Source organism: Eretmochelys imbricata, chromosome 3 (assembly GCF_965152235.1).
Source record: "Eretmochelys imbricata isolate rEreImb1 chromosome 3, rEreImb1.hap1, whole genome shotgun sequence".
Classification (NCBI taxonomy): domain Eukaryota; kingdom Metazoa; phylum Chordata; order Testudines; family Cheloniidae; genus Eretmochelys; species Eretmochelys imbricata.
The window spans coordinates 125,782,033-125,801,178 of NC_135574.1; the positions used below are offsets into that span (position 1 = coordinate 125,782,033).

At 42.0% G+C, this 19,146-nt stretch overlaps 1 protein-coding gene across 2 annotated transcripts in view; it reads right to left on the reverse strand.

Annotated features, from left to right (window-relative positions):
- Positions 1-19,146, reverse strand: part of LOC144262163 (uncharacterized) — a 53,896-nt gene that overhangs the window by 27,251 nt on the left and 7,499 nt on the right. The window contains exons 1-4 of one of the 2 annotated variants that reach the window (XR_013345494.1): positions 15,780-15,893; positions 10,751-10,990; positions 7,048-7,170; positions 5,526-6,244 (exon numbers count right to left, since the gene is read on the reverse strand). Coding sequence is in view for 1 of the 2 variants with exons in the window: in XM_077811813.1 (XP_077667939.1) it covers positions 5,129-5,287; positions 10,751-10,867 (276 nt within the window). In the remaining variant the exon portion in view is untranslated. Of the gene's footprint in view, positions 1-5,128; positions 5,288-5,525; positions 6,245-7,047; positions 7,171-10,750; positions 10,991-15,779; positions 15,894-19,146 lie in introns of those variants that run through there. The other variant, XM_077811813.1, reaches the window with a different exon arrangement.

The following is a 19,146-nucleotide window of genomic DNA, read 5'->3' on the forward strand; positions in this document are numbered from 1 at the left end:
CCATGCCAGAGGACATGCGTCCATGCTGATGACGGGTTCTGCTCGATAACGATCCAAAGCAGTACAGACCGACGCATGTTCATTTTCATCATTTGAGTCAGATGCCACCAGCAGAAGATTGATTTTCTTTTTTGGTGGTTCTGGGTTCTGTAGTTTCCGCATCAGAGTGTTGCTCTTTTAAGACTTCTGAAAGCATGCTCCACACCTTGCCCCCTCTGATTTTGGAAGGCACTTCAGATTCTTAAATTTTGGGTTGAGGACTGTAGTTATCTTTAGAAATCTCACACTGGTACCTGCTTTGCATTTTGTCAAATCTGCAGTGAAAGTGTTCTTAAAATGAACTTGTGCTGGGTCATCATAAAAGACCGCTATAACATGAAATATATGGCAGAATGCATGTGAAACAGAACAGAAGACATACAATTCTCCCCCCGCAAAAGAGTTCAGTCACAAATTTAATTAACACATTATTTATTTAATGAGCATCATCAGCATGGAAGCATGTCCTCTGGAATGGTGGCCGAAGAATGAAGGGGTATACGAATGTTTAGCATATCTGGCGCATAAATACTGTACCTTGCAATGCTGGCTAAAAAAGTGCCACGCGAACGCCTGTTCTCACTTTCAGATGACATTGTAAATAAAAAGCAGAAGGTATTATCTCCTATAAATGTAAACAAACATGTTTCTCTTAGCGATTGGCTAAACAAGAAATAGGGCTGAGTGGATTTGTAGGCTCTAAAGTTTTACATTGTTTTGTTTTTGAGTGCAGTTATGTAACAAAAATATTTCTACATTTGTAAGTTGCACTTTCATGATAAAGAATTGCACTGCAGTACTTGTATGCTGTGAATGGAAAAATATTTCTTTTATCATTTTTACAGTAAAAAGAAAAGGAGTACTTGTGGCACCTTAGAGACTAACCAATTTATTTGAGCATAAGCTTTCGTGAGCTACAGCTCACTTCATCGGATGCAATTTTTTATTAATAAAAATAATAAAGTGAACACTGTACACTTTGTATTCTGTGTTGTAATTGAAATCAATATTTTGAAAATGTAAAACACATCCAAAATATTTAATAAATTTCAATTGGTATTCTATTAATAGTTTAATAGTGCAATTAAAACTGTAATTAGTCCAGATTAATTTTTTTTTAGTTAATGGCGTGAGTTAACTGCGATTAATCGAAAGCCCTAAAGATTATCTATTCAGGAAGCTGGAAGGATGGTGGGGAAGGATAGCTCGGTGGTTTGAGCATTGGCCTGCTAAACTCAGGTTTGTGAGTTCAATCCTTGAGGGGGCCATTTGGGATCTGGGGCAAAAATCGGGGATTGGTCCTGCTTTAAGCAGGGGGTTGGACTAGATGACCTCCTGAGGTCCCTTCCAACCCTGATGTTCTATGATTCTATGAAAGGACGCAGGATTCACTGCTTTAGTATAAATCACTTCAGTTTCATGATTTTTCATTGCTGATAAATGAGCGCTGGGGTCAAAGGAAGGAAATAACAAAAATAATAAGACCAAAGTCTCTGGCCTATTGTGGAAAAACTCCACTGAAGTCACTGGCACTGTGCCCATTGACACTAGCAGAGAATTTGGACCTCAATATGACAACCTGTTACAGGAAAATCTAAGCCTCTGATTAAATAGTTTAAATTGCTCAGAATATTTCTGTAACAGTGTCATGTGCTCCTGTAAGAATGGTTGCAATTTCATAAACATGTCTGTTTTATTGTCTCCAGATAGTCTTGAAAGAACAGTAGCGTAAATTCCCACACACAGTTTTAACCTGTTAACACCAAACGGACCTAATACAAGCACCATCTAATGAAGCTTGTGATCATGCAGTTACGGAGGGTGGCGGGGGGGACCTCACTGCTGCCTGCTTGTTTTGACTTCAACTTGGTAGGGACTCTATGCATAAATAATGCAACAAGTTCACATGCAACAATAAAACATTGTATTTCCTAGCATAGCATTGTCACTTGGTTTCAGTTTTTTGGGATCCCAGTTTCACCAGTACACTCCCACATCCTGCTAGTAGGATAATTCAGCTATCCTGAAAATTATTATTAAATTATATTTTATTGCAATGGTGCCTCAGGACCCCAATCATAAACCAGGATCCCACTGTGCTAGGATCTTGCAAGCACACAAGCACACAAGAGACAGTCCCTGCCCAGTGCACTGTCATCACAGCACAACACAATTTTCACATCATCATGTGTTACAACACGTGAAATAACAGGCTAGACTGTGGACCCCTCACTGATAAAAGAAGCAGGTATGTCTACACTGTGTTTTAAAACCCTCAGTAGTGAGTCTCAGAGCTCGCACTACAGCAGTAAACCGCTGTGGAGACATTTGGGCTCTGGCTAGAGTTTGGGCTCTAAAGCCCAGGGAGGAAGGTGGGTTTCAGAGCCTGATTCATCAGTGCAGGATAAACAGCTGCTCAAAAATGCTCTTTCTACAATTCTTCTTCCCCATCTAGCTTCTGAGGGATTACCAAGATCCAGCACTCACTTGCCACCCCAGTTTCACTTTCTCAGCTTGACATGCAACCTTGAGAAATAAACTGGTCTTCTGTTTAAGGCAGCAGTGTTCTCTAGTGCTTAAGGTGAAAATGACATGCTCAGCAGTGAAGATTCAGGGGGATAGCTCCTATTTATTTATTTTTAAAATCAGAAGAGGAATGTAAGTCCTCCCAACAACCTCTCACAGATCCACAAGCACTGCTGATGGGGACTCCAGGAAAGAAGCCCCATTAGCAATGAGTGGGTAGCAAATTCCCAGTATCCACATCTGGGGAGCTGCAACCTATGGAAACTGGTTTTTGTGGACCAGCTGTGATTTCTAGGCATTGCAACAGAATTCTGCCTAGTTTCAAAGTCTAGTTAAATTTGCTAATTGACAAAAATGTCTTTAGCTCTCACATGTACAAACCCAAGTGTTTAAATGCAAAGACATGAATACTTAACGATATTGTAAATCTTACATTAACAAAACACACAGCACAATCTCTGCTGGCATAACTGATCTGAATTTAATAGAAGCTGTTGGGTCCTCAACACTTTTGAAAGACAGGCCATTTATGTAGGTGCCTAAGCAAGTGTTGAGGACCCAACATACATAGCCTTTAAAGTCATCTGCAAAGGAAAGACCACTGGGTTTGTACTGCATAAGCAGGTGTTTACTTTAACACACAGTCGACAAATAAGGCAAAGTCCAAAATGATCACTCTTTCTGGGGTTTGGATTTGTTGGATTATTGTTGATTTTTTATTATCCCTCAGTAAAAAAAAATCCCTATGATGTAATAAAGTCTTTGCAACATACAACATCTTTAAGCATAAGAAAACTGCTGTCTAAAATGTATCCCCTTGAGTTACCAATAAATCTTGAGCACAAACAGACGCTATAGGTTTGGGTTGTCAGAAGTTGTGTTAAACCATCTGCAGAACTGAATTTTAGGTGCTCAAATGTTATAAAGAAGCAAAAAAAATAAATAAATAAAAAAGATTGCACATAACCTACAAAGAATAAGAAATGTGGGTACCTTTAATGACTACGTGAGGGCCTGAAAAGTGATTTTATTGGTTCACATGCATTGTCCTCTTTTCTTTTGAATGACTTTGGAAATGAGAGAGAGTACTTAACAGTAACTGTTGCTCTTCAAAAGTCACCTCCATGCATTCATAGTACACGCCCGCCTTCCCCTCTGTTTCGGAATCCTATATAATGTCAGGACTCCACAGGTAGGGAGGCACATTCCCTTTGCAGAATAGGGCAAGAAGTTCAACTTCATGCAAGATCTCTTTTGCGCAATCCTCCCCCCATCAACACACACAGCTTTTCAAGGCAGTTCCACAGCTCAACACCAAGAACACAATATCCCACAAGTGCGAATGCACAGAGGCAATTCTCAAAGAAGAGTAAGTCACACACAGATATTACATTTCCCAGTGATGCCTAAAAACCAACTCCCAAAAATTTACGCATCTCTCTCAAGTCTTCCAGCATCATAAGGGACCATCCTTCTCATTTCAGTTTACATCTGTTTTATTTCATGTGTCATAGGAGAGCAAGGAGATCATTTGTTTTTTCCACAAATCAGAATTTTGTGATTGCTACATTAGAAAAATAAATTTGTTTTAAACATTTTGATATTTCTTAAAATATTTTAGTCCTAATTTCCTCTGAAAGTGGCTGTCCTATACTTGGATTTTATAGTACTAGCCTATTCAAATACACACTTTTTAGCCTTATCTACACGGACCTCTCTCTTAGAATGTCCCATTCTTGCATCATCACCAGTTCAGCTCCACTGGTGGTACCAACAGGGAGAGCTCCAGAGTAATTAACGTGTAAGCTCAGAATAGACACAGCCTTACTTTTGTGGCTTGTGTTCCACATTAAAGAATAAGAAGATTAAAAGCACAGCAGGTGATTGTGCTAGGGATTCAGCATCCATTAAACTACCTGGCAGTGTTGCTTTAAAGTAAAGTCCAAATTTTAGTTTTTACATAAAACAGGGGGGAGGCGAGGAGGGTGCTTTATAAAAGCTAACATTTAATGGATTTAATTAAATATCAATACATTCTAGCAAGTGACTTACTGAAAGAAAAAGTGAAATGCACTAATTTGTTTTCATACACCAAAAATGGTGAAAACTAAGCCAGCTTTCTAAGAATCTTTTGTCTTTACTCATCAATAATTATTAGTGACTCAGGCAAGGACTTTTTTTAAAAGAGGATTATTTTTAATCTCACTGTGTTCTTAAGAACATTTTCCAGTTTAATCAGTCATTTTTCTTCTTGCAACAAGCTCACTTTCCAGGAGAAAATCCTGAGTTTGAAACTTTCAATAATTCCCCACCAACAGACCAACTTGCCCACCCTCCCATGAAAGGAGGGGATTTATAGTTAAATTGTATTAATGCTAATGGGTGTTATTCACATAAACCCTGCATATTAATATTAGAAAAGACAACTCCTACAATTTCAAAAGGGTATGGGGAAAAAAATCTCTTAAATTTTCCAGTCAAGCCTTATATTTCTTTCTAAACATTTCCCTATATTTTCAGTAGGCAAATCCCCCTTCTTTTCCCTCAAAATAAAAATTCATACCTTTTTTCTTCCTTGCTGTTCAAGAGTTTGCTTGAAGTTGAGATCAGACATTTGGATCTGAATTCGTTGCTTTTGAACTTTCTTGTTCAACAAATCCCTGTAACGCACATACATGGCATTTCTCAGCCTGTATAGATTTTTGTAGTTTTCAAGATGGCGCTGGAAGAAAATATCCACATGAATTTGGGGTTTGGGTTTGTTTATTTTTTGTTAAATGTGTATTTTCTTTCCACCTTTACACTAACCACTTCCATTTCCAAAATAACTGGACATGGACTTTCCTGATCAGAATATAGGCTCACTTGTAGAGTTGTGCAGGAACCAGATTTTTTGCTTCGGAGAAAGAGTTTTGCAATTTTGAATTTTTTTCCGTTCTGGAACAGAATGAAGCTTTTTTTTTTTTTTTTTTTTTTTTTTGAGATTTCCCATTAATCAAATTTTCAAAAAACCCCTGCAATGTGAAACAATGTTTTGATCATCCCAATGTGGACTTGTCTCATTTTATAAAAAAAAATCAGTCATTTTGAAACAGAAAAATCAAAAATGCTCCATTCCAAAAAGGTTAAAATGCAGCGTTTCAGAATGACATTCAAATTCACTTTCAACGAATCAGCATTTTCCAACCAGCTCTACTCATTTCTGTTCTAAGTACAGACATCAGAAACACTACAAACAGGGAATGGAGTCAGAATCCATGTGCTGAGTGGGATCCCTAACTCCCAGATGAGGAGGGACTGGGAGTGAAGGAGAGAACATCTTGCACTGCTCGCAAAGAAGTCATTATGGGCATCCATCTGCTGTGAGGGAGGGATGATACTTGAGATTGTGTTTAGGTGGATATCAACAGGAAAGAAGAAGTTGGGAGGGGGGTGACAAGAACATGTCCTTCTCATCTAATGGCTGTATCGATAGTATTTCTCTCTGCAATCCCCTCTAGCAGAGGCATTGGCTCTTCCAATTCGGCACTGAAATCCTGTGCAATCCCACTGATTTCAACAGGATGTAAATCAGCACAGAATTTGGTCCCTGAAGTGAGCTGGTAGGCACCACTAGAAGTTACATTCAGTCCTCATTTGAAAGCAAGGAGGAAAAGAAGGCTCCTGGGCCCTGGAACTCCTGGAAAGATGGAAGAAAAAGACAAGGAAGTTATGAAGTGACTGCAGCAGCACCACCATTGTAGTTTAAACAATTACAATAAACGCTTTTTTATCCTGCATGTTGGAGGAATGGGGGATGTTGGTAAGTGAAAAATTCCAGTCAACTAAGAGGAAAGGAGTTTGGGTGCAGGGTTGGGAGTTTGGGTATGGGAGGGGGCTTGGGGCAGGGGGTTGATGTGCCGGATCCGGGGGGTGCTCACCTTGGGTGGCTCCCCGCAAGTGGCGACCTGTCCCTGCTGCTCTTAGGCAGCTCTGCATGTTGCCCCGACCCAGACTGCTGGCTCTGCAGCTCCCATTGGCTGGGAACCGCAGCCAATAGGAGCTGCGGGGGCAGCGCTTGCAGCAGACGCAGCGCACAGAGCTGCCTAGCCGCACTTCCACCTAGGAGCAGTAGAGATAGGTTGCCGCTTCTGGGGAGCCAGGAGGAGCCAGGCTGGGAACCTGCCAGCCCCATGCCAACTAGACTATAAACCGAACTTTCTATGAAGATTAAAAATGCCAGTTTATAGAGCTTTCCAGTTGGTACAGGGCCTGATAACACAACTTTTACTGTATTTAAAACCTGTCAAAGCTTTTGATGAAACATTCCTAGAAGGCTGAGAAATAGTTCAGCAGAAAGAGGGGCAATTGCTGCTGTGAAAACAGAGAAGCATATTCTGCAGTACTGACTGGAAGGGGCTGACTTCACATTTCGCCTCCACAACCCTCCAGCAGTGGATGAATTCTAATCCACATATCTAAGCATCTTTTTTTATGCAGTACCTGGATTAAGGCGCAGGCACCAACATTCAGCAATGATTCCTGTCATAAGACATCTTCAGAGTGACTAGCTTCACAAAGCATCAGAGAGAAAGAGACACCTGTAATCATGCTCTTTTAAAGAAGCTTTTGATGTGACAAATAAAACCAAGAGAATGGAGAAGAAAAAGAGAACAAGTCACAAGTTTGGGGGGGTTTTTTGTTTGTTTTTTATAAGCAGTTTCAGTTTAGGCTCATTCTGGAGACTATCTGGAAAAACCTTACTAAAAAAAATAAAAAGCCCTTTGCTATTTTAATAGTTGTTTTGTGTATCCTTACTTGCTTTATAGAGTCTTTAAATTAAAGGTGGGGGGGGGGAGAGACACAATGAAAGACAAAGATCTTTGAAATATTTACGAATTTCTTACGATGATAAAATACAGCTAAGGAAATGGACATAAGACAGGGCATGCGAGTTAACACTTTTTAAAATACTTCCTTACTCCAGGATCTTTTGGGCTTCTTGGGAAAAGTTTTAGTAGAACTTTCATTCAAATCAATTGACTGCCGGGACTTACAGGGCTGCGCTTGAAACACTCATTATTTGGATGCTCTAGGTATGAGTCAGATTTTTTTTTTTTCAAATGAAAATCAAAGTGCCAGCAAGTCACTATACGGAATACCTCATAAAAAGAGAGCATACTGTGTATGGAAAAAAGTGACTTGCCATCAACTGTTGGCTGCAGTGAGTCTGTCAGCTAAGTCACATTGCACATACAGGTCCTATATGGCTAGCACTTATCAGACAATTAGAAGGTCTCCTTGAATGATATCGTGAAATTAAATAATGGATAATTCAGGTACCAGAATTCTCTCTCAGCCAAGCTTGCATCTACAACATTGTATTAAAGAATACAGTAAGTATTCTGGTACCTAGAATACTATCCAGTAGTATACTTAGAGCCCAGTTCTGTGCCAGTGAAGTCAATGAGTCTTGCCATCAACTTCAGTAGCTCAAGAACAGGCCCTTCGGGGTCAGGTTTATAATGAAAGATGGCTGAAAAATCCATGAGCAAAACTGCACACCTATGTTTATACATGCAATTACTATGACTGCATGTTCAATACTAATTACAGTAGAACCTCAGAGTTATAAACACCTTGGGAACGGAGGTTGTTCATAACTCTGAAATGTTCGTAACTCTGAACAAAACGTCATGGTCGTTCTTTCAAAAGTTTGCAACTGAACATTGACTTAATACAGCTTTGAAACTTTACTATGAAGAAGAAGAAAAATGCCATTTTTAACCATCTTAATTTTAAATGAAACCAGCACAGAAACAGGCTTTTTTTAGTAGTTTACGTTTAACACAGTACTGTACTGTATTTGTTTTTCTGGTGTCCAGTATCAGGGGGTAGCAGTGTTAGTCTGTATCCACAAAAACAACAGGGAGTCTGGTGGCACCTTAAAGACTAACCGATTTATTTGGGCATAAGCTTTCGTGATGCATCTGAAAGAGTGGGTTTTTTACCCACGAAAGCTTATGCCCAAATAAATCAGTTAGTCTTTAAGGTGCCACCGGACTCCCTGTTGTTTTTACTTTTTGTGCGTCTCTCTCTCTGCTGCTGCCTGTTTGCGTACTTCCAAATGAGGTGTGTGGTTGACTAGTCAGTTCATAACTCTGGTGTTACGTAACTCTGAGGTTCTACTGTACATACAAAATCCCAACAATTGTGCATGCAAATGTAAGAGCACAATTGTACACATACTTTATACACAAATCTCAAAACGCCTTTAAAAATTTGGGTCCACTGTGTATTACATAGTAAGTCGTTTGAACACTAGTAATAAACTTATATCCAATGTACCGTTCAATACTTAAAGCTGGAAGTGCATAAGTATCATACAATACAATAGCCAGTGCTTTCTTGTGTCTTTGAGCTAAATGCATGTGCAATATCAGTTTTATGTCTGACATATCTGGGAACGATATGCTGCATTTGTTTGGTGACAGGTGAATCTACCAGGTCTTTTCTTTCTCTATCTTCTATGACCCGGTGTTCTTAATTCTAAATGAGAAGGAACTTAAGTTTGAATTATTTTGTTCACTTCTCTGTGTATTCAAAGTGCCAATATACCACCCACTATTATACTGATAACACTCTGCATATTTACAGATAGAATATAAATATTCTTAGGTTAATATATTGAAGAATAACTGAAATAATCTCAAAGTATTATAGTGAGTTCCCAGCAGATGGTGCTGTTGACTATGGTCTGGTTCAATACTACCAGGTTCCCACTGGCCCAAGAGGAGCATATTGTCATCCATTTCACCCCTGCCCCAGCAGAAGAATTTCTGTGATCAGTGCCTCAGTAAGCTGCCAGGCCCCAAATCCATTTTCAGTAGATATCCGTGCTTTACTCAATGGCAGCTAAGAAAGTAAGGGTGCCTGCTTTTCTAAATAAACTGTTTTGGACCCTGACAACAGAGTTATGTTTGGATTGCCAAGATCCCAAAGAACTTTATATAGCATCATAGTTGTATGGTGATATGATGTAACAACCCACAACGTCGGGGTCAATGCTGACTCCATCAGGACGGCCCAGAGCCTAATGTCTCTCTCTCTCTCGGTCCAAGGCTTAAACAACTTGCAAATCTTGCAGTGATAGCTGAGATGGGTTTCACCCAGTGTAAACAGTCTGTGTACGGATCACTCACTGGCATCGGTCGCCTACAAGTGTTCCACAACTTAAAACCCAGGCACGGGGCATGCCCCGGCCCAAGCGCACTAACTAACAACTACTAACTACAGGTACCATACACTGACCTAACAAGAGTTCTGGGGACGAGCTGCAGCAAAGCTGGAGCAGAGCAGTTCCGAAGCACCTTCACTGGCCGCAAGAAGGAACTGAGGGTGCGGGGAGCGTGCAGCGCCCCTTATACTGCGCCATGGAGGCGCCACTCCAGGGGTCGCTAGGGGCACTCCCCCTACAGGTACTTCTAGGGGGAAAACTTCCGACACCAGTGCACATGGTAGTACATCTTATTAGCACCTACTGTGCAATAGATATGAGCAACCACTCCAAGAAGAAAAATTGCCTTACATTACACGACATAAGGTGGTACCTGGCAACTGCCACATTATGAAACGAACATTCACACATATTGTCTATATAATGTTTACTTTAGCTAAACTTTCAGTTTGATGTTTCTAATTCTAATCTAATCTAATTCTAAAGATGAGAATTCTAATCTGCTTACAAATAGCTAATAAGATGTACTACCCATTTATCTGCAAGCTGCTATAAAAAAAAAAATTCTGTTGTAAGAGCAACCTGACTCTCCCATTAAGTGTACGGTAATTACAGCTACCTCAATTCCCATGTGTCTTCCTGTTTGCCTTCGCCTTAGTAATATAGGTACCAGAACTGCCTTTTTGAGGAGAGTTTTTATACAAGAACTGGATCATTGGGTCCAATTTTTAAGAGCAATGTCACTGAAATTAATGGAATACCACGTAACGGTAAAATGGGCATTAACATCAGCATCAACTCCTTTATCAGCCAAAGGAACGAATAAGCCCTGCAACCAGAGAAGCCGCCATCAGGCCATGTGGATAACAATGGAGAGCTCTTTGGGTTCTGGCAATCCAAATGTTCTAACTCTATGGAATTATTACACGGAGTAGTTTAAGTTATCTGCAAACATCATACTGGAATTACCTGTTCTAGCAGGGCCTGTTTCATTGCATCTTCCTTGTCTTCATCACTAAATGATGATTTGTTGTTCCTCTTCTTCCCGGTGTCATCTTTCATCATCTTTTTGGGGGTTTTGTCATTCTGGGCAGAAATATATGGATGTGAAAACAGGGGGCCGATCAATCATGGCTAGGATAAGTGCCACACTTTAAAATGTGCATACCTTCTTCAGTGCATAACAGAACCCTTGCTTTCTCTCTTTCACTGAAATCAAAGAGTAGCCAAATAATACAAAAATTAAATTTTCACAATTGTGGAGCTGATGCTTGGCTCAGTTTGAGAATTTGTTTATAAGTTTTAATCCATAAATATTTTCCACTCAGTTATTGTTCAGTATTAATATGAGCTAGTAAAGTATTCCAGAGAATATATAAAACTAGTATAAGAACTTTGTTTCTATGGCTTTCATTAACGGACTTCACTGTATGTGCTTGAACCAAATCACTGGCAGATCTCCCATAGCCCACCTCCACGTGCAAAGGCCTCATGAACGGCTATATCTACTTAATTGAATTTTCACCTTTTTTTAAAAAGCAATTTCGAATGGTGTACACCCACCCACCCACTTCCAGAGTCTAATCCAAATTACCAAACATACACCTTCATGAAAATGGAGGTAGAGATGTAAACTCGTATCAACAATTTAATATAGATTTCTGCTCCTCTTGAAAGTAATATACACAAAGCACCTGGGTTAATGCAGTGCTAAATCATTGGCCCTAGGGACAGGATTTTGCAAGCTGCACCAGCAAACTATAGAAGTTTCCCTAGACATACTTTACAATCTCTGCCAGAACCCAAAGCCTGCTAGATGCAGATGTACGCACATACAAAACTCAAAAGTTCCAAATCAAGAGACCAGTAATGTGCATTGATGGGTCCAACACACTTAGTAAATGCTTCTAAACTCAGAAATGTTGGAATATCAAGGTGTCACAGATTATTTCTTGTAATTTCTATAAGAATTTAAGAATCACAGACCCTCCCTAAAAAGAAAAGTTAATCTAGAGATAAAGCAGTGAGATTGTATCAATGCCTTACTCAAACTAAACCTGATTAGAACATTGTGGCTTTACAAACAACAAATGTTAGAGGACCAGGAAACTCTACATCAAGATAAATAAAATGAAGCATGGAAAGGCAGAACTGAGGTACCCAATCACCCTTAACTCTGACCTTAAAATACTCTGAACACTGTTTGTGCTGCCCTGTCCGGTTTATTAAGTATCTTTCAGGCTGTATCCAGAATTTGGAACAATTTACCAAGCACCGTTGTGGATTTTCCATCAGACAATTTTTAAATCAATCTTGATTTAAAATCTAGGCATTATTTTGGGGGAAGTTCTGTGGCCTGTGTTATACAGTAGGTCAAACTGGATGATCACAATCGTCCCTTCTAGTCTGAGAATCTATAAATCTAGAAAATGACCAGGATCCCAGTATTTAGAGAGCAGACATGTTCAAAGTAAGGATCTGGTAGCCTTTGATCTTGAGATGTTTGTTAGAATTGCAGTTAGCGAAGGCTGTTGGTTGCAGAGTGAATGTACTATGAGTGAGTATTTGTGTCTCTCTGAGCCTGTTCTGGACTACTCTAGGAGCTCAGTTTCTTATCTTGAAGCCCTGGCTGCAAGAAAACATTTAATTTAATATAACAAATTCTGACTGTGGAAAACATTTTTGGTTCATTTATTTTTAAATCACAGACTTATGGCTTGTTTGTTCATCAACCAGCCTTGCCTTACTTGGCCCATCTCATGGGCCTACCATGTTCCTAAATTACTGCCATAAAATGAGCCCCCGGGAGGGTGATATTCCTGGGAATTTGGTCCCAACAGAAACCAATCATTGTATGAGGTATGTGGGGGGTTTTGTACCTTGTCAACCCCTTTGATTCCGGGGAGGCGAGGTTAACCCCGCCTCCCGGCTTCTACGCCAGTTCTACAACCTCCCCGGTAGTCAGGGCTATATGGCCCAATGGCCAGAGTCCCTCTAAATCTTCTTCCCCTGGTGGGATAGCGCGGCATAGCAGCCGGAGTCCCCATAGTGCGCTCCTAAAGCAACATGGCCCAATGGCCAGAGTCTCCCGAAACTCTCTTCCTCTGGTGGGATAGCGTGGCCTAGCGGCCGGAGTCTCTATAGGGAGCTCCTAAAGTGGTGTGGCCTGTGGGCCAGAATCCCTCTAAGTCCTCTTCCCCTTGTAGGATAGTCCAGCCCAGCAGCCGGAGTTCATCTATCTCCTTTGAGGTAAGAGAGGGGTCGGTGAACTATGTTGTCACAAAAAGGGGGGGGGGGTTAGAGACCCCCAGTAGGGGAGCCTGGGCCCACCCGCCTTCACCGGGCTCCAACTCAGGGCCCTGTCATTGACAGCGTGATCTGCCCCAGGTCAGCGGGGAATCCTACTGCAACACGCTGCCCTCAGAGTGGTGGGAGATACCACTCCCTTCCCTTTCCTGGGTCACTTTCTACCAGTTCTCCAAATGTAGCAGTCCCTGTGGCATCAGTGTCTTCAGGTTCCTCAGCCCCTGGGGCTCCCTAGGGTTCCCACAGCTGCCAGTCTCTGGTCCCACTTCCTGGCCCCTTGGCTCTCTCCTGTACAAGTCGCCACTGCTCCTGGGCTGGAGTGTTGGATCATATTAAAGAAGTTCTGTATTAAAATCACAAATGAGTTTGATTCCCCATAGTTTAAATTCCAGCATATTACTAATTAAGAGGTCTCTTGGTTTTTGGTACTGTTTCTCTCCCTCTATGTGTGAAACTTGCAAGCTGCTAATTGTGTTAGTACATTCTAAGACAGAGTCTGTTCTCAAAGCAATTCACACAGAGAGAGACTCAAAGCAATACTCTAACAACAGAAACAGCACCCAGAGACTCCCCGCCCTTTTGTTGTATTAACAATTGTGATTAAAATAGAGATAGAGGATGTATGTGGATGGATGCTTGGTGTGGATAATAACTGAATGATCAGGGAGGTGCCAGCCTAAGAATCCAGTGTCCATCGGCTGAAGAAGGCGTCAAGTGGAAATAACCAGAGGACCCCCCACCCCCCGGAGGGCAGACTGGAATCCACCCAACAGCCTCAAGAATGGGAGAACCAAAGAACAAGATAACATCTAGCAGCACGGAGCCGTCAGGAATGTGCTATCTGCTGATTGATTCAGCAACAGCATGATGAAGCAATTCCCATAGACTGGCATAGGAAGAAATTCCTATAAAAATAGACTCTAAAAAGTGAGAACTTTGGGGTCTGATTCTGCAAACCAACTTCCAGGAGCATCAGATGAGTATCTGACAAGGCCCTGCTCCCTCCTCATGTCCAGGCCACCTGGCCAGTGGCTTGGCATGAGCAACTCTAAGGCTGGTAACTATGATAACAACCTTGTAGAACCTGTGTGTATGTGTGTGTGTGTGTGAATAAATATGAGATTGAATGGAATGTTACAGCTGTAACTAACTGCTTACTATGATTCTTTCTGTATTCACAATAAATGTGGTATTTTGCCTTTTTCCCTTTAATAAGATCCTGCTGGTTTTTATTTTATTGGTACAACAGGAGCCTCTGCTGGGTGTCCTCCTTCCACAGCCGCCAGCCCTGACTGAGCAGCTCTGCAGGCTTTTATACTTGACTCTCTTGACTTTTATACTTGACTCTCTTGACTTTTATACTTGACTCTCTGTTGGAGCATGCCCAGCAGAGCCTCAGGGGCGTGGCTTCCTCTGCCAGCAGGGAAGGGTTGATTTTCTCATTCCCAGTCCACCCCATCACAAGGCAACTCTTAAAAAGTCCAGATTTGCATGGTAATTGTTTTGGGAGTGACAGAAGCACTCACACCAATAATTAAGTGGTTGGGAGCTAAAATAAATCAAATTTTTTAAAAAAAAAAGTTAATCTGCTTCTCAGATTAAAGTAAATTGTTTGAGATTGTTGTTTGAGATTCAGTGTGAACACATCCCTTTTGTTGACAGGAGACCAAAGTCGATATCGGAAACTGCTACCTCAGAAATAAATTTGGTACTATTTAAAAAAAAGAAATGTTTATGCAACTCCGTATATTCTTCCACCGTGATACAATTGGTTGTAATAACATGTCCAGGATAGCATTGAATTTATATTGGTAGTTTGTGTTTTATACAATACTTTTCATTCAGTAAAGCACACAGGACAAAAGTTTGCTAAAAATATAGAAAAATAAGAATGATTTACATATAAAAAGAATCTGTGTTAAAAACAAAAAACCCAAACTATTGATTTGCCTCCTATTTACAAAAATCTGTCTCTTTGGATGGGGACCAAGGTACAGCTCAATAGGCACATTGCTCACAGTTGAAAGAATCCCCCTTGCATTGTAAGTAATTCCTTGCTACCAAGGACACACTGCAAACATGCATAATCCTGGCCATTCCTGTCCTGCAGAAAGGTCTGTGTGTGAATACTGAGTTTAGAAAAATGGCAGACTGCCATGGCACAGCAGTTGCAACAAAAGCGAGAAGGAGAGAGCCTGGACTGAGCTCAACTTTGCTTCAAGCAAAATGCATCAACTGTAACTATAGCAAAAAATGTGACGGAGATATAAAACACTGCCATTGCTGTGAAGCCAGTTCTGTTTGAGGGGAAGAAGAAAATCTGACAGAAGAGCTAAACTCAAAACTGTCACAGGAGACGCCTCCCAATGCCTTTGATGGGCTAACAACCCCGGTGCCTGAATCAAGAACTGAGACAATCATTAGCACACTGTCTCAAAGGCTCAGAGGTCCCTATCAAAAGTAAATCAGTGGAATAAATATCCTTTATATTTCAGATGCAGAAATACCTATTCCCATGCTGGGGTAGCCTTCAGTGATACATGGCTCGTGTCCGAAGAGAGATTTACTGACAATCCAAACACACGCTCTTTACTCCTCTCCAAGCATGTATGATTACTTTGCTTAGGGCTGGTCTATACTACTGGGGGAGGGGGGGAAATTGATCTAAGTTACGTAGCTGAAGTCAACGTACTGTGACAAAGCTCTGTCCTTGCCTCCGTGGGTCCCGTGTTTCCTAGCGGATTTCGCTAGCCTCAGAGGCTCACTGTGACCCTCCACTTAACCCTTCTCTCTCTAGAGACAAGGGTCACAGTCTACTGAGCCATTTTCATCATAAGCCAGCGAGGGAGGTGAGGAGAAGTTATCCTTCCTTGCACAGTCTCTGTTGTCTCCCAGTCTCAGTGATTAATCAGGGGGCAAAGGGGGGTGGAGGGCGAAGCCTGGGCCCAACCTCTACTCCGGGCTCCAGCCCAGGGACCCTAATAGTATCAGCTATGGTAGCTGACCTTTTAGAAACATGATATGTACAATTCCCTGGGCTACTTCCCCCACCAGCAGTCCTCACTTCCTCAAGCTCCACTTCACCCTTACCTCAGGGCCTCTTTCCTTGTGCCTGATATGGTGTGTACTGCTCAGTCTCTCCAACAGCGCAACTTCCTCCCACAGCTCCTGACATGCACCCCCACCTGACTGACTGGGAGGCTTTTAACTGGGAGGCTTTTTTCAGCCAGCCCCTGATTGGCTTCAGGTGTCCCAATCAACCTAGCATTCTCCCTGCCTTCTGGAAAGTTCTTAATTGGCCGCAGGTGTCTTAACTGACCTGGAGCAGCTGACATTTCACTTACCCTGGTACCAGGGATTTGTTTAGCTTGGAGTTAATATATCTATCTCCCACTACTTTTCTATAGCCATCTGGCCTTGCCCTGTCACAGTACTTAGATCTACTTACCGTGGTGTCTTCACTGCAGTGTGTCAATAGGAGACGCTCTCCCGTTGATCCCCCTTGTGCTTCTTGTTGAGGTGGAGTACCGGAGTCAACGCTAGAGTGATCGGCGGTTGATTTACTGCGTCTATACTAGACACAATAAATCGACCCCCGCTGGATTGATTGCTGCCCGTCGATCTGGCCGGTAGTGTAGACAAGCCCTGGGAATTGTAATTTTGATTCCCCATACCTTCTCAATGCAACTACAGGCACTTTGCTCCACCAAGGAAGTCAGCCTAGGCACCCTGTTTGGCCACTTACCTCATAACTGTCTCTGTGCTTTTTACCACCTTCTCCCCAGAACAGAATGCCCTTCCCGAGCTGGTCCCCAAAGCCATATCATCTCCTTTCTCTTCCACCATACCTACATGAAACTGGCCAATTAGGTGCCCAACTTCCTGTTTTTATTATATTTTAGAACAAAGTCTTTGCTCCGTCATGGCATGCACTTGTCTTCACTGAGCATTTGTATAATCTTTTTAAGTTAGCCCTATTTTTCCCTCTCTCCTGCTTGGCTGTCTTTTAACCCCTCACATCCCCAGTTGCGTCATGTCTGAAATTAATTTATAAGCTTCATGTAAGCTCCTGTCTTTTGTGTGTATTGGGTCATGGCAGGACCCAAGAGCCTCCTTCACTACAAAACCCTGATTCATCCCCAATGCTGGTCAATCTGTGTACTGAATGAGGAAGGCGTCCAGAAAGAAAATTAGTGTCTCATCTTGTATTTAAATTTTAACACTAAGCCTATGTGCAAGGAGGCCAATTAAGGTTGTACAAGAAACCTTAATACTGGCATTTCCTAACTTTTGAGCGCTTGACTTTGCAAACTTTGTGTGTTACTTTCCTAGGTTTTATAAATAAAGCAAACTGAATAAACAAATTCTATCATGTGACATCATATTGACACCCACATGGGTCATCAGCAGGGTTCAAACCTTTAGATCCACTACAAAGACCTCTTCCATTGTAGATACCAGCATAATTGGTAGCAGTACTAGACAGTTATCCTCTAAGGACCAAGCCACTAGAGGGGGATGGCACACACTTTGCCAGTGGGGTTCACCAATATTGCTGACAGGGGAATGGTAGATTCAGGAATGCTGAGGTCTATTCCAGGTTCTGAGCGGTGAATACTCGAATGGTTAGAAACCCATCTACCCCTGATCCCCCACAAGCCTGACTCCCTTCTCCCCTTCAGCTTGTTCTTTTCCCCATCCTAGCTCTTCCTCACTCCCCTGTCGGGCTCCTCACTCCAGTCTCCTGCCTTCCTCGACTCCTCATCCCAGTCACCTCCACCCACTCCCTCCAGACTTCTTGTCCCTATTTACTCCCTCCATTGCCCACCTCCCCAAGTCTGACTCTTGTCCCTTCTGTATTCTAGTCCAGTCAGCCAGCCTCCTCCTTCTTCTCACTGCCTGGTTACCGGCTGGGGGAGCGCAGAGAGAACAGGAGTGACAATCTCTCTGCAGGGAAAGTCATACTCATTCCCTGCAGCCCCAGGCTGGAGCCTGTTCCATGCAGATGGAATCCTCAGGAAATTTAGCTGCCAAATCTAACAAGACTTTATTCAGCATATGTGAAATGAGGTCTAAGGTTTATAATTTGATCAAATACAGGCAGTTTTTCCACAAGAACAGCAAAGCCAAACCCCTGACACAAAGTCAACCCTCCCACCAAATGTCAAGTTCCTGCTCTAAAGTATGGAGGTGCTAAAGCTTCTCAACAAAATGGGTGTGATTTTTTTTTTTAAAAGAACATGGGCAAAACATATTTTTCTCTAATCTCATTCTTGAAATGGCTGAACCATTTTTGCTGAAACTTTCCAAAAATATTTAGCTTGCGACTGACACCTCACATGGAAAACTTCAGCCAAAATGGTTAAAATTTGGCAATGTTTTAAGCAATTGAAAATAGAGTATTATAATGGAAAACATTGGGCAACCTTAATTAATTGGCAGCACTACAAGCTCCATCTATAATGCACATACACTTTATACAATGGATCCTGATTGGGACCTCTGGGCATTACTATAGTACAAGTATTTACACAACAGACAATGACCTTACTGAAACAAAATCAGCAGAATGTGTTGAAGGGAGACACTTGATATACTCATATAAATTAAACGTCAGAATACGTTATCTGTGACTGCACTTTGCGGCTCAGCATGGCTTTCATGTGGAAGATATAATGCTGTAATTGATAGCTCTACAAATGTTTGCTGAATGCCCTAATTACCCTCACATCATGTACAGAGACACTTAATTCCTGACTTACAGAATGGACCATATAAGGGAGACCTTTTATTCCTTAGCTCAGTGTTTCCCAAACTTGGGACTCCGCTTGCTCAGGGAAAGCCCATGGCGGGCAGGGCCAGTTTATTTACCTGCCACGTCTGCAGGTTCGGCTGACTGTGGCTCCCACTGGCCACGGTTTGCCACTCCAGGCCAATGAGGGCTGCAGGAAGTGGCAGCTGGTACGTCCGTCGGCCCACACCGCTTCCCGCAGCCCCCATTGGCCTGCGGCGGTGAACCGTGGCCAGAGGGAGCCGCGATTGGCCGAACCTGCAGACGC